Below are 13,520 nucleotides of genomic sequence, written 5' to 3' on the forward strand. Positions count from 1 at the left end.
GCCAGCTTGTTAATGTTTGCTGTAACTGCTTAGACATTCTTAGAAAAAAGATGCTTTTATACAGTAGAAATGTTTATGTTGATGGTCTACACAGAATCAAGTTTCAATTTCCTGTACTCCAAAAATACTTTCACAAAATATGCAGTGCACTTTATGGTTGTCCAAAATAGCAACACTCAAAATAGAACTCGGATGCTAATATACTGTCAAGGAGAAGAATTAAACTGATGCTAGAGTGTGGAAAACCAGGCTCTTTGGTTTTGTCCATCCCTATTCTTGGTCGCTAATTTCAAATTAGGATCAAAAGTTGAAGGACATGAAAGCAGTTTAAGACTGGGTACCTCCCAAAAAGGATAAGGCTAAATTAAAAGAAATTTACCAATGGAAATTGAACTTCACATCTTTGATAGTATGCCATTTGAGCATCTGTTGCTGTAAAATGTTCATTTTAGCCTCAGTAATCCACCAGACAGTGAATCAAAACTCACTGATCCTTCAGTCTGCCAGAAGAGGGTAGGGGTAAGGTGGAACAGTGACTGAAAATAGAAAGATTTCAGTCTTGGACCAATGATTTTCAGTGTGAGCTATTCTTAAAACCAGACCTGCCTGACTAGGAAGGAAGATGCAGCCACTTTTAAATCAATTGCTAGCTGGTTTTAAAAAATGTGTAAATAAAGGTTACAACTATTTAGATAAGAGGTGGAGCTAAGTCTACTTTGGTTGTTGTTCTCTTCATTTTTGAGAAGAAAACTCAGAGAGCTGGAAAGCTCAAGAAAGTGCTGAGGTGGTGAGCAAAAAGAAGTGTAAAAGTCGTGCAATCTGTTCCTGGAAAATCAAGCTCACAGCTGATTTAAAAGGTTGTCATGGTGACACAAACTCACTAAATACTAAGTCCAAGCCCCATCTGAAGGTTTGAGGCCCAGAAGAAAGAATGGACTATTATTACTGTGTAAGTCGATTCAGGATCATATAAATCAAAGCTTCAGAGCAAGGGGTCTATATTTCCTTTGATGGTTCGACAGCTCAATAGTTGCTTTCATTCTGGCATCCCATAAGCTAACATTAGTTATGTTGATAGTCTTTGCTAAAAACTGTACAAATACAGGAGATTGCATATGAAAATACATTATAGCAGCTTTACAACTTGGGCTACAACCTGATTGTCAAAGGGAACAAGACTCCCTTATGCAGTGACAAGCAGTGCATAATGAACTCCAACCTCAGGCTCTCTTTTGTCTACAATGGGCTTTTTCTTTCCTCAGCTAAGTTTTAAGAAAACACCAATTCATTCCTATACATACAGGATTGGGCCCACAGACAGCAAGTTTGGGAAACTTGATTGATGGTTCAACAAACCCAGACATGTTCTGATAGACTGAGGACTTGTATTTTCCCAGGAGCATATGCTGTTTCTTGAGGTGTTTCTATACAACTTTCTTCTAAAGGACTGAAAATACACTGCAGGAGAGATACTGAAGAGGGAAAAACTCTAAATTTTATAAGAAGCATATTATTACAGTTTTTAAACAGTGACTAATGAACCATACTGGTCAATAATATGAATACTGGCTGGCTGTTCCTCTTGCTATCTGAAGAATAGATAAGGAGGAAACACCACAGGCATACAAATACAATTTTTGTGCAGGAATATGTCTACATGCACGAGAACACCATAATGTAAAAATCAATGTTTCATCCTGTAATCTGAAAGATAAATGAGTTACAAAAATAGTTAAAGGTACAGAAGACATACAGGTGAAGACAGACTGGTTTGATGATTCATCTCAAAAAAAGAAAACAATGAACATCAGACTTGGTAATCAGTGAGTTCTTATGTTACGATGTTACACTTCATACATATGCAATATACTGTTATAGACTGTCCTTAGAGACAGTGGGTTTTAGTGAAATAGGCATGGCAGATATGAATTTTTAGAAGGGATCTGAATAAGAGGACAAAATGGCTTAAGGCACTGTTTCCATTCAAAAAAAGCACCAAGTAGAAAACTTTTTAAGTGAGAGTGAGACAAGGGAACGAAGTGAGACTAGCATTTGATGGCTATTGTAAATGCTAGATAACAATGGCCATTACCACACCTAGTTTCATAAAAATGTTGCTAAAATGCTCTGGTACTCAGAGGTACCTTCCACTCATTAAATAATGTCTGGAATACTGTTGGAGGAGATTTTTGGATTAATTAGAAAAGTGGTAGTCCTACCAGAAAGCTTTCCACTCCAAGAGCTGGATTTCATAGTCTGTCAAGTCCTCTTTGTACCAGACGGAAGTTTTTTTTCCTGCTTTGGAGAGGACAAAGAACATCTAGAGATTTATTCAATGAGATGAGAAGACCAGGACCAGAAGGGAGAGAGACCTGTTGCTATCATTGTTGTGTCTTGTACACCGTACACCCTTGCTGTCATACAAGAGTGAACCTGCTTAGAACAGCCAGTTCTCCAGCATAACTTTAATGTAGGTATTAACTCTCTACAGGCTATGTCCCTCATTTCAGTTTCATCAGCATAACTACTTTGGTTAATGGTAGACCCAGATGCTATTCCAAGAAAAATACCTTTTACTAATACTCATTCTGTTCTGGCCTCCAGTTTAAGCTGTTCTGGCAAAAAAAATAAGCTGGTGTGAGCCGTATCACCACTAAGTGTTTTTGGTCAGACTGGTTTGACTCTATTTCTAATCCTTCTTAAGAGTAGACCAAATATGGCTGTGCCAGAATCCTGGGACAGAGCCTCCAAGGAGAATGTGACTCATTCGGAATTTGAGGTGGGCCCCAGATGAAAATGTGATTCAAAGCTGGTGGAGTGTAAACAGACAAAAACACAAGGCTTTCTGAATGTATTGATTTGCTATATAGCTTCTCCTATTAATTTCTTGTTTCCCATGTCATGCCAGGTTTATTGTTTCACTGTCTTCACTAAAGACTAAACACTCTTTTAAAAAGAAAAATTCTCACCATGATTCATTTTGTTTTATTTTCCATATCCTAAGGCACTATTTTCTAGGACTTTTTATGCCAGCATAAATCTCAGCAATTACATCAACTTTCTGTGGAGTAAAACTTGTGTGAGCTGAAAATCAGCCACCCTGTCTAGTTTGGAAAATTCTTCATTGGGCTAAGGCTTTAAAAGAAGGGAAGAAATATAAATTACAATGCATTATTTCATTCAAATTCAAACACTTACTTTTGTCCTCTGAGTCAAGGCTATTTTGCTATGAGTGGTAGGTCTGGAGAGGCGTAGGGAGTACTTCTAAATCAAACAGATAATGTGATGAATCTGCCCCTCTGTTGCGCTCCATTGTTTTTTTGCTGTTTTACACCTTATTTTTTGGTAACATTCCATTTCTTAAAATAAGAAGCCCAAGTGTTGATTACAGTGGGCATAATCTTGATACCTAAGCATTAGGCTTTAAGTGTTTGGAGACAGAGTTTTCTACCCTTATAGTCACAGGGAATAAACTTTCATTTTTCAGATGAAGATAAGTAGAACTCTATGTCAGCTTTGGTGAGGGGGTATTCCTTGGACAGCTCTGAAAAGCTGCTTATGAGATGAGAAATACCATTCAATTCACCTGTCCCCAGGTGGAGTACCACTGTAACACCAAGGTCATTTAAGAAAATACTGTAACGATAAAAATTGAACACAAAGTTTTGAGTATAACCCTTCAAAATAAGACAACTCAAAAGGTCACTGAAAGACAATCATGTTTCAGGGATGAAGTTACTGTAAGACTTTAACTGTTTATTAAAAAAAAGTGTAATTATTAATTATTTAATTAATTTTTATTATACATTCCTTTCCATACATCTTTCCTGCTTGAAAATGATCAAATTTTTTCCTCAAGTCTGGAAAAAATAGTCACCTTAGGGAGAGTAAAGGTTTGAGAAAATAAAAAGGAGCTGAAAGAAACCCTTTAACTACTGACAGTAAATTATGTATATAGTTTTTTAAATGTAGAAAGACAAGATATTAGCAGTTACCTACCCTCATTTTTTTTAACTTGATATTGCCTATCAAGCTCATGGTGGACCATCTCCATTTCAAATAAACATAACACTATGAAAAGCACTGTCTGAAAGTCAGTATACCGCATTACACCTTTCTTCTTGGCCATCGTAAAAAATGAGCCCATCACTTTTTTGGTGAAATTAAATGTTTGCTTTTGTTCTTTTTAACTTTTCTAGATGAGACTGAGGCACACATTGACTATGAAGATAATTTTCCTGATGACAGATCAATACCTATTGTTGAGAATGAACATGGCAATGGCAAAGAGGAAACTGAGCAGGAACAAGAACAACTTTCCTTCACTAAAAGTACAGAGGATGGAAGAACTGGAAGCATGAAAGATGTTACTAAGGACATAGATACTCCTGAAAAAGGAAGCAAGGCACCAACTGAATCCCCTGTCTCACTCCTGAGCCAAAAAAACTTGTTTTGGTTTCCATCAGAGGTTTTTAGTGAACCTGAATCAGAGAAAGAAACAGATGATTCCACTAAAGCACAGTTTTCTGAGGGTGATAACCACATTGGGGTGAAGACAGTCTATGATGAACCTAGTGCCAAAATGTTTTATGACAGTGAGGATTTCCCCATTGGGCCCATTCTCACGACCAATGATACAAAGGCAGAGATAGATACAGTTGCCATTACTGATGAGTCATGGTTAGATGGTTATCCAGTAACGCAAGAAGTGGTAGAAGATGATGAAGAGGAGGGGGCTAAAGTTGATGGATCAATGGGAACAGAAGAAGACATCATCCTCACAACAGACCAACCAAATCACGTTGAAGTTAGAAAATCAGGCAATGGTAGCCCAGCCCCAGAGAAAGGTTTAACAGAGATTGTGGCAGTGACAGCAAGGACAGATGATGGGGCCAAAGAGACACCAGTACCACTTACATCAGTGAGTGGTCTGGAGAACCTAAGTGTGATCAGAGGTTATGATGACACAATGCGGGACCATCCAACTACATCTCTGGAACTCGTGACTCAGGAGCCTGGTATGACCGTGCTGTTTGACATTACCAGCCTAAAGACATCCATGTCAGAAACCTCTGTGGTGGTCAGCCTCTTTGATCACACTCCATATGCAGAAGCAAAAGAAACAACAGCCTACCCAGCACAAGTAGCAACCACTGCGCCAGATCCAAATATCTTTACTGACACATCATCCCAGGAATTAGTTGAGCAAGAAAATCTCACCCAAGGCCTTGGAGAAAAGCTTTTCCCCACTTCTGAACCATGTGAGGGAGAGAATTGTCCCGAGTCAAGTAAAGGTGCTATCATAGCAGTAATTGTGATTCTTCTGTGCTTGTTACTGGCTGCAGCTGTACTGGCTGTGTGGTTTTTCAAAAAACGGCAGCAAAAAAATTCTGTCTATAAACTGAATGGAAGGTGTCAACCCAGACATCATTGCTACCACCACTACCACCACCAACACATTGAAATGCAGAAAGTCTAAATTGGAGTGTTTTGGGAGAGGTGCTAGAAATCAGAAGAAAAATGTATTGACGCTAGAAGGATCATATGACTCATGGATACTAAAATCCAGCAGTGCAGAAAGCAGAAGAAAAAACACCCTAAAAGAACATAGAAGACAGAAGAGATTTCAGCTTTTTGAAATCACAGTTTAGTATATCTGACCTTTCAGAGCTAAAGAATTTGTACGTTTTTGTCACAGGGGTCTTTTGGAGACATCAGCAGGACACAATGTGCTTAGTAGTACATCTACAGTTTGTTCCGCTTTTACATTTTGCTCCTATTAATAATAAATTAATTGATTAATTTCTGCATTACCTGGTTATAATCTAATGGCAGGGCTGGTCAGGCCTTTTTGGTCTATTCTCAGCAGAACAGGGAAAGGAGGAGGGAAGGATGGGAGAAGGATGTTTTTGGAGCAACCACACATTTGCTGTTTGTTCCTTCTTTTAGAATCCAACCAAACTGGTCAGGATAAACCACAGTAACAAATTATTACCTTATGCGTCTTAAAAAGAAAAACTATTTGCTACCATACTTTAATGGGCAGTATTGCAAAGATTACTAAGGTACTTCTTTTCAATGTCATAAAATTAACAAGCCAAAAATGTTGGGTCATTATGATATTTTTCTGGAAGGTGTTCTTTTAGCCTTAGCAAAGAAGTGCCATTCTTATACTAATCTTTTTATAGAAGTCATGATGTCTCCTTGGAATTCAGAGTACTGTAAGTGCCATCCTTCCTTTAATATTAGCAAGAGAGGAGTCAGAATACCCTTGATCTCAGGTGTTATGATGAATAGCCTCTTATTAAAGAGCCAGACAATGATGAAGCACTTTGCAACCCTATCTGAAGTCAGTTGCTTTTCTGAACATAAGTGCTCCCTCTTGATACCAACTGATCAAGATGCTGAATTTCAATTCACAGCCAGTAAGTACCTTCGGGCAACTGAAGTCATGTACAGTATTTCTGCCATATGAACTCTGTGAAATGATCAATTTTCACCGTCCTGTTCTTTCATCAGTTGAAGGGATGCATGAGGTGGGTTAAGATTTGCTATGGGAGATGGGTATCCATTTAGAAAGCTGCTTATTGTGGTTTTAAAGATAAATCAAACCTGGGAAAGAGAAAAATCACATCCAGCTGATAAAATGTAAACACTTGGCTTTTAGACTGGGTGTTAGTGTAAAAACACAGAGGTTTTTTCAGCTTCATGTTCCATTTCAAACGGTTTTTAAGAATAAACATGGAGAGAGAGGAAAATGTTTTCTAGAAGCCTTTCCAATAGTTCTGGTGCATTTAATACTAAGTGTTCTTCCTTAGCTTTCTGAATGAACAAGAAAAAGACTGGCAACTGTGAATAATCTGCAAGTCAGAAATGAATTCATCTGCCACTCTACTGCATACTCAGCCAAAATACTGAAGTACTTCAGCAGATCAAAATATTCAAGTAAGAAAAAGTGACTCAGTGGAGTTCACACAGTTTCACATTCTGCCTGGGGTCATAGTGATAATTATCTCTAACTCCATGGAAAATAGACTTTATGAAATGGAGTGCAGAATTTGGCCCATCATATACCCATCAATCTTAAGGCTGGTAAGGAAAATAAAGAATTTTTAAATGACAGCTATACATTATCTTGGAGAATTTGACCTTAGAGTGGTAAGAGTTGAACCTAATTGCCTGGCTAGAGCCACAGTAAATAAAGATCAACAGAAACTGTACAGATTTGTAAATATTTTGTTCCCTGACATACACATGACTTTATGCTTTTAATGCATTCTAGAATATGAAATAACCTAGAATTTCTGTTGTAAACTATTTTTTTATGCAGTGATGTTTTAAAAAAACAAAGGATTTAGCACTAAGCAACTTTATGGAGACTGGTAACTCAACTAAAACATTCCGTGTGTAATCTTGTGGAAATATACTGCAAAAGAAACACAGGAAGATCCATTTAAAATACTGTTTATCTGAAAGCTACAAATATGTGCTACAGTTCTGTGCAGTATCATTCAAAATGAAATGTCAATACTATTAGGCTCAGTAGCTGAACATGTAAAAATCAGAGTCAAAATATAATTACAAACGCAAACTGTACAGGGATCTTATTTGAGACTTAGAAATACTTGTTATTCATAACCAGGAGAAAATGTACATAACATAATGCTTTGGAGGTATTTAAATAAAAATGAAGTTACAAAAAAGTGAAAGGAAGGGGCTGTGTGTGTTCTTGTGTAAATCATCCAATTTGCCCACCTATTTATGGAGAAAAGATAAGTCTGTCACTTGGATAATTCTTTTAGAAGACATTTCAATATTAAAAAGTTAGCTGAAAAGTGTTTAGCTTGAGCTGCCAGCCCAGTTCTGCTTAGAAAAACGTCTACCCCCTTGCAGTAGAATCTGCTTATTCTTGTAGTTTTTACTTTACCAGAATGATTCAAGGAGTCTCTGAAAGCTAATCAAAGAATGGGGATAAACCGTCCATGAATTATACATTTGACTTAAACCTCTTTTTGTGTGTGAAACTTGGCTAATTAAAGACAGTAGGGATGGACAACAATACACAGAGTACAATAAATACAAAATCTGAAGATTGTAAGGCCAAAATACAGAGAGAAATTACTTAGCATAGCAAGTCATCACTAAAAGTACCAGCTGTGGGTTGAAATTAGGAAAGGAAAAAGTAAACGGAAATATCAGGAACGATTTTGTGAGGTGACATCTATTCCTTAAGAGAGTGGCCTATTGCCTTGTGATAAAAGCCATGTATTATCCTCTTCAAGGGAAGCCATGTCCTGCAATAGACTGGCCTAAATCAACTCGCCAGTATTAACAAAGGGAACTAGTAGGTGAAGAGATGACTAAAACATTCTCCCTTTACCCTCCTCTCCTTTTTCAATAACTACCTATTAACTGAGCCACCATTTTATATAAATCATTTCCTGCAGCATCTGGGCACAGTCCTGTATCAATTTGCTACCAGGCAGGATGAGAAGTGACGTTGCAAGGTGCCCCATTAAAGCTACTGGGAGACTTTACAGCAGCCAGCCTTTCTCTTGCCAGTGCTTTGGGGATCAAACCCTTGAGACCAAGAGTTGTTTGCTCCCCTGGATACAGAAACATTAGAATCACTGATTTTAAGTATTCAGTAAGTTCTCAGTCCAAAATCCCCTTTATTTCTGCAGTTGGCTTTCATTTGCCAGCTAGGTGACAATACATGGTTTATTGCACTATATAGCTTTATTGCATACCATATCTCCTAAGCTATTACACTGGGAATTTGTTGCCTTGGGCACTGAAGCCGGGATGGGTTGATTTTTTCCTTCAATGAAAAGAATTTCTGATTTTTCATTTCCACTAATTTGTAATGCTAAGATACAACACAGCATGTAGCTATGGAAGACCATAACATGTAGCTGTGAAAGACCATTTTAAACTTAGTCATGATGAAAACTGACCGGACTGGTAATACTTGTCAAACTACAGGGTTAGCACCAGTTCAGATAATAAAATGTTTGATCCCTTTTCATAAGAGTGATAGTGAGAATGGGACAAAGGCATAAAGCCCAGATTTTTTTCTTTAAAGTTAGTATTCACATAAAGTTACACCTCTGCCTACCCTATTTCCATTTTAAAGTAAGCAAAGTTCCATTACTTTGCAAAAGAATTAATCAGTAAAAAAGCACATTTGTTACTTGATGCCATTTAAAAGGCCTACCTAAAAGCTATATCAAAGGGAAGAAAAAGTTAAAAATAATCAAAGAAAACTTAGGAAGTCTCTCTCCAAAAAAAGGTTAGCATTTATAAACTCAAAAAATTCAGAACTCTCTACAGAATTTAGTTTCCATATACCACCAACACTCTAAGGAAAGAGAAGGGGGGAGAGAGGAGAGATGGGTGTCTAAACCACTGAATATTTCCTTGCCAAAAAATAAATAAATAAAAAGGTATCTATTTATTTTAAATTTTTTTTCTAGGCACTGAAGAGGACTTAAGATACAAAACCCTGATTTGCTGGGGTGTGCAACCCAACTTACTTTGGCTATTTCTTGCTTAACTTCTTTTTTGTATATAGCTTAAACTCTCCACACTAGGTCATTCAAGTCTTGAGTCACCAGAAAAAAGAAGTCGCTGTTTAAAGTATGGCAGACAACCAAAAGTTCAGACAGCTGCAATGAAGGATTAGTTGTGGGTTTTTCTCACTGCCTTGCTACAAACTGCATCACAGCTCTATGTTCAAACATTATTAAATGGGAATGTTTTCTCTGGCACCAACTACTTCTACCCACAGTTTAAGTATTAAATTTTTTAACTGAAGTAGCTTTGGTTTACAGCTCACATTAGAACTTAAAAACATATTTCCATAGTAGCTGGCATATGCAGGCAACAGTTTATTCTCAGTACCAGCCATAATAAACACTTGTACTTGTATAATCCAACAAATCTTTGTCTAATCACAACTCAGTTTTCAGAGCTGTAAAATTTGCATGCTATTTAAACCATTTTTAATGAAGACTCTACAAAATGATAGATTTTCTAAGTCTGCCTTCACTGTCAATATCAACCAATAATTAACTGTAATGAATGTGGAAATATACAGTGGGTATTAATTGCAACAATGTATTAAGAAGAAGCTTTGTAAAACACGACATGCTATATCATTTTAAAGAGGAATAGATTGTCTTGAAGAGACACACCTTTAATTCTATCTAGAACTTATTCTGGCAAGTATGAAAAAATGACACCTCCTTGGTCAGACAGGCTTTCCACTTGAATTCAGAACAGCATCCGACTAACTTTTAAGTTTATATTTTAGCATTCCAAAGCAGTAAAGCTCTGGAAAAAGAAGCAATTTAAACTCCCTTTTGGCTCATGCATTGTCAACAGAATTAACTAAGAATCATTACTGTGAATGAAGGAACCCAGCATGACATTTGAATTTCTGTTGAATTTGCCAGAACTGATCATTCTAAAAGTATTTGTTATTTGAAGCTGACTTTATCGGCTATTGGAATCACTGAGACACAGTAAGTATGGAGTCTGTGATGCTGTTTTATGAGAACAGAATTAAACTAAGCTTTGAGTAGAACAAAGCACCACTACCCTTCTTCCTTTTCTAAATGAATATTGATATTCATGAGGATGAAATAGCAAAAGGCATTAATATGCGAAGAATTACTATCAGTAAGAGCAGATACTAATTTGAAAAAGATCACATACTCAGCACAGTCTGTCGAATACACTCATTTCCAACCTGTAATTCTCTTTCCTTGCCCAAGCTTTGGTTCTTACATAAGAAAGATTCTCCTGACAGCCAGCAGTCTTGTTTTTCACATAACCAAATATCCACTTGGAACCAGACTGAGTACGTCAGCATTTGTGACTCAGTTTAATCTTAAGCTTTCAAGAAATTCCTCATCATGCAGGACTCCATCCAACAAAAGATCAAATACAGGACTCAAATTGTGCAGGGACCTTGTGCTAGCCATCAGCCAGAAGATGAACTTCACCCAGTGTTCACCTATAAATGTTGACTGAATTATTATTTGTTGCTCAGTACATGGCAGAGGTATTACAAACTTGCTTGCAGGCAGCAGAGGAGGATCAGAGAGGTCAACAGCAGCTATCCAAATAGCCAGCTTTGTTAGAAATGTGAACAATAACTGAAAAGCATAATTAGGCAGCTCCACAACAGGCAATACTACCAATGAAGTCGATATGAATTTCACCTCCAAGGTCAGCCTAGAGTCAGCAGACACATAGTACCAATGCTACATTCGAATCACACAAACACAGTGGCTTCAACAAAATGACGCTTCCCTGAGCATCATGGTGATACTATAAGCCTTGTCAACAAAAGAAATGGAGATGAAATCTAAATAACCTATCCAGTTAGGCAGAGGCTGCTACAGTTAAGGCAGACAACTCACAATTGCAGGAATTTGGGGTGGCAGAAGGGAGGCAAGAACCATATTCCTGTAGCCTCCCAAGAAAAGCTGGCAGGATCAGAGAAAAGGAAGAAAAGACAATAATTTATTGCAGTCACATTAAGTGTTGGCATTTAATAACAGCAGCAGCAAAAGAAAAATCAGTTAAAAGAACCTGAGAATGCTGAAAAAAGCCACAATAAATACTAAAGAACTGGAAGAGGAGCTATTTCTCATTAGAAAAGAACAAGGGTTTGAGAACTACTTGTACTTTAAGACTGAACTGTCTTGGGAACATATGTAGTGGAAATTAAGAAAACCAGAACAAATCCACAGACAGTTGAACAAAATGAAAAAGGCATCATAGTACTATTTCAGAACACCACAAGAATATCAGTTGCCTCCTCAAGTTAAATGGAACAGTAGAGAATATCAAACAATGTGGGTTTTAAAAAAATAAATCATTGGCTAATGGAAATCCTAGTAAGTCATGAAATCCCCACCTGAGAATGCACAATGGCAAGAGATTTTAGCTGTATGGCTGAGAGTTTTGGAAATGACTGAACATGAAAAGATGTCAGCTAAGGAAGCCTTAAAGACAGAATCACAAGCTTACAAGAAAATTGATAATGCCCAAGAGACTTGCAATGGTTAAACAACTGTTTGATGAAGGGTAAAAATCAGGGTTCATAGGCCCTAAATATATCCCTGGTGTAACCCCACTGAAGTCACATGAGTCACAAAACAGGTTAACTCTGATGCTCAGCGTCTTCCCGGTGGAATGAAATTATCACAATATTTTACCACATACTATGTATTTTAAAAAAGATTATAGCAACCTCTGTTACTGTAAATTAGCATTGGAAAGAAGGGAAGGGAGTTATTTAACTGGAAAGAAATAATTCTGGAAGGCATACTACAGACATCCTGGAACTGATCTTCTGTTGTCTTGTACCCTCTGCAGTATATTCCACTTGCTTTATGAACAGGCAAAACCTATTTAGAAGCTTTACACATACACGTTATTCACAGAATCACAGAATCACTGAGGTTGGAAGGGACCTCTGGAGATCATCTAGTCCAACCCCCCTGCTCAAGCAGGGTCACCTAGAGCACATTGCACAGGATTGCATCCAGGCGGCTTTTGAATATCTCCAGAGAAGGAGACTCCACCACCTCTCGGGGCAACCTGTTCCAGTGCTCTGTCACCCTCACAGTGAAAAAGTTTTTCCTCATGTTAAGATGGAAGTGTCTGTGTTTCAGTTTGTGCCCATTGCCTCGCGTCCTGTCGCTCGGCACCACTGAAAAGAGTCTGGCCCCATCCTCTCGACACCCTCCCTTCAGATACTTGTACACGTTGATAAGATCTCCTCTCAGCCTTCTCTTCTCCAAGCTGAACAGGCCCAGCTCTCTCAGCCTTTCCTCATAAGAGAGATGCTCCAGTCCCCTAATCATCTTTGTAGCCCTTTGCTGGACTTGCTCCAGTAGTGCCACATCCCTCTTGTACTGGGGAGCCCAGAACTGGACGCAGTACTCCAGATGGGGCCTCACCAGGGCTGAGTAGAGGGGGAGAATCACTTCCCTCGACCTGCTGGCAACACTCTTTCTGATGCAGCCCAGGATACCATTGGCCTTCTTGGCCACAAGGGCACATTGCTGCCTCATACTTAACTTGGTGTCCACCAGCACTCCCAGGTCCTTCTCAGCAGAGCTGCTTTCCAGCAGGTCAACCCCCAGCCTGTACTGGTGCATGGGGTTATTCCTCCCCAGGTGCAGGACCCTGCACTTCCCTTTGTTGAATTTCATGAGGTTCCTCTCTGCCCACCTCTCCAGCCTGTCCAAGTCTCTCTGAATGGCAGCACAGCCCTCTGGCGTGTCGGCCACTCCTCCCAGTTTTGTATCATCAGCAAACTTGCTGAGTGTGCACTCTGTGCCTTCATCCAGGTCATTGATGAAGAAGTTGAACAAGACTGGACCCAGTACTGACCCCTGGGGGACACCGCTAGCTACAGGCCTCCAACTAGACTCTGTGCCACTGATCACAACTCTCTGAGCTCTGCCATTCAGCCAGGTCTCAATCCACCTCACTGTCCA

The 13,520-nt window shown here is 38.6% G+C and overlaps 1 protein-coding gene across 1 annotated transcript in view; it reads left to right on the forward strand.

The window, feature by feature from the left end:
- Positions 1 to 5,774, forward strand: part of SUSD5 (sushi domain containing 5) — a 43,567-nt gene extending 37,793 nt beyond the window's left edge. Inside the window, exon 5 of the mRNA XM_013948109.2 lies at positions 4,200 to 5,774. Within this exon, the coding sequence (XP_013803563.2) occupies positions 4,200 to 5,479 (1,280 nt within the window). The 3' untranslated portion in view covers positions 5,480 to 5,774. The remainder of the gene's footprint in view (positions 1 to 4,199) is intronic.
- The last annotated feature ends 7,746 nt before the right edge of the window (positions 5,775 to 13,520 follow it).

The sequence above is a fragment of the Apteryx mantelli genome, chromosome 2 (assembly GCF_036417845.1).
Source record: "Apteryx mantelli isolate bAptMan1 chromosome 2, bAptMan1.hap1, whole genome shotgun sequence".
NCBI lineage: Eukaryota > Metazoa > Chordata > Aves > Apterygiformes > Apterygidae > Apteryx > Apteryx mantelli.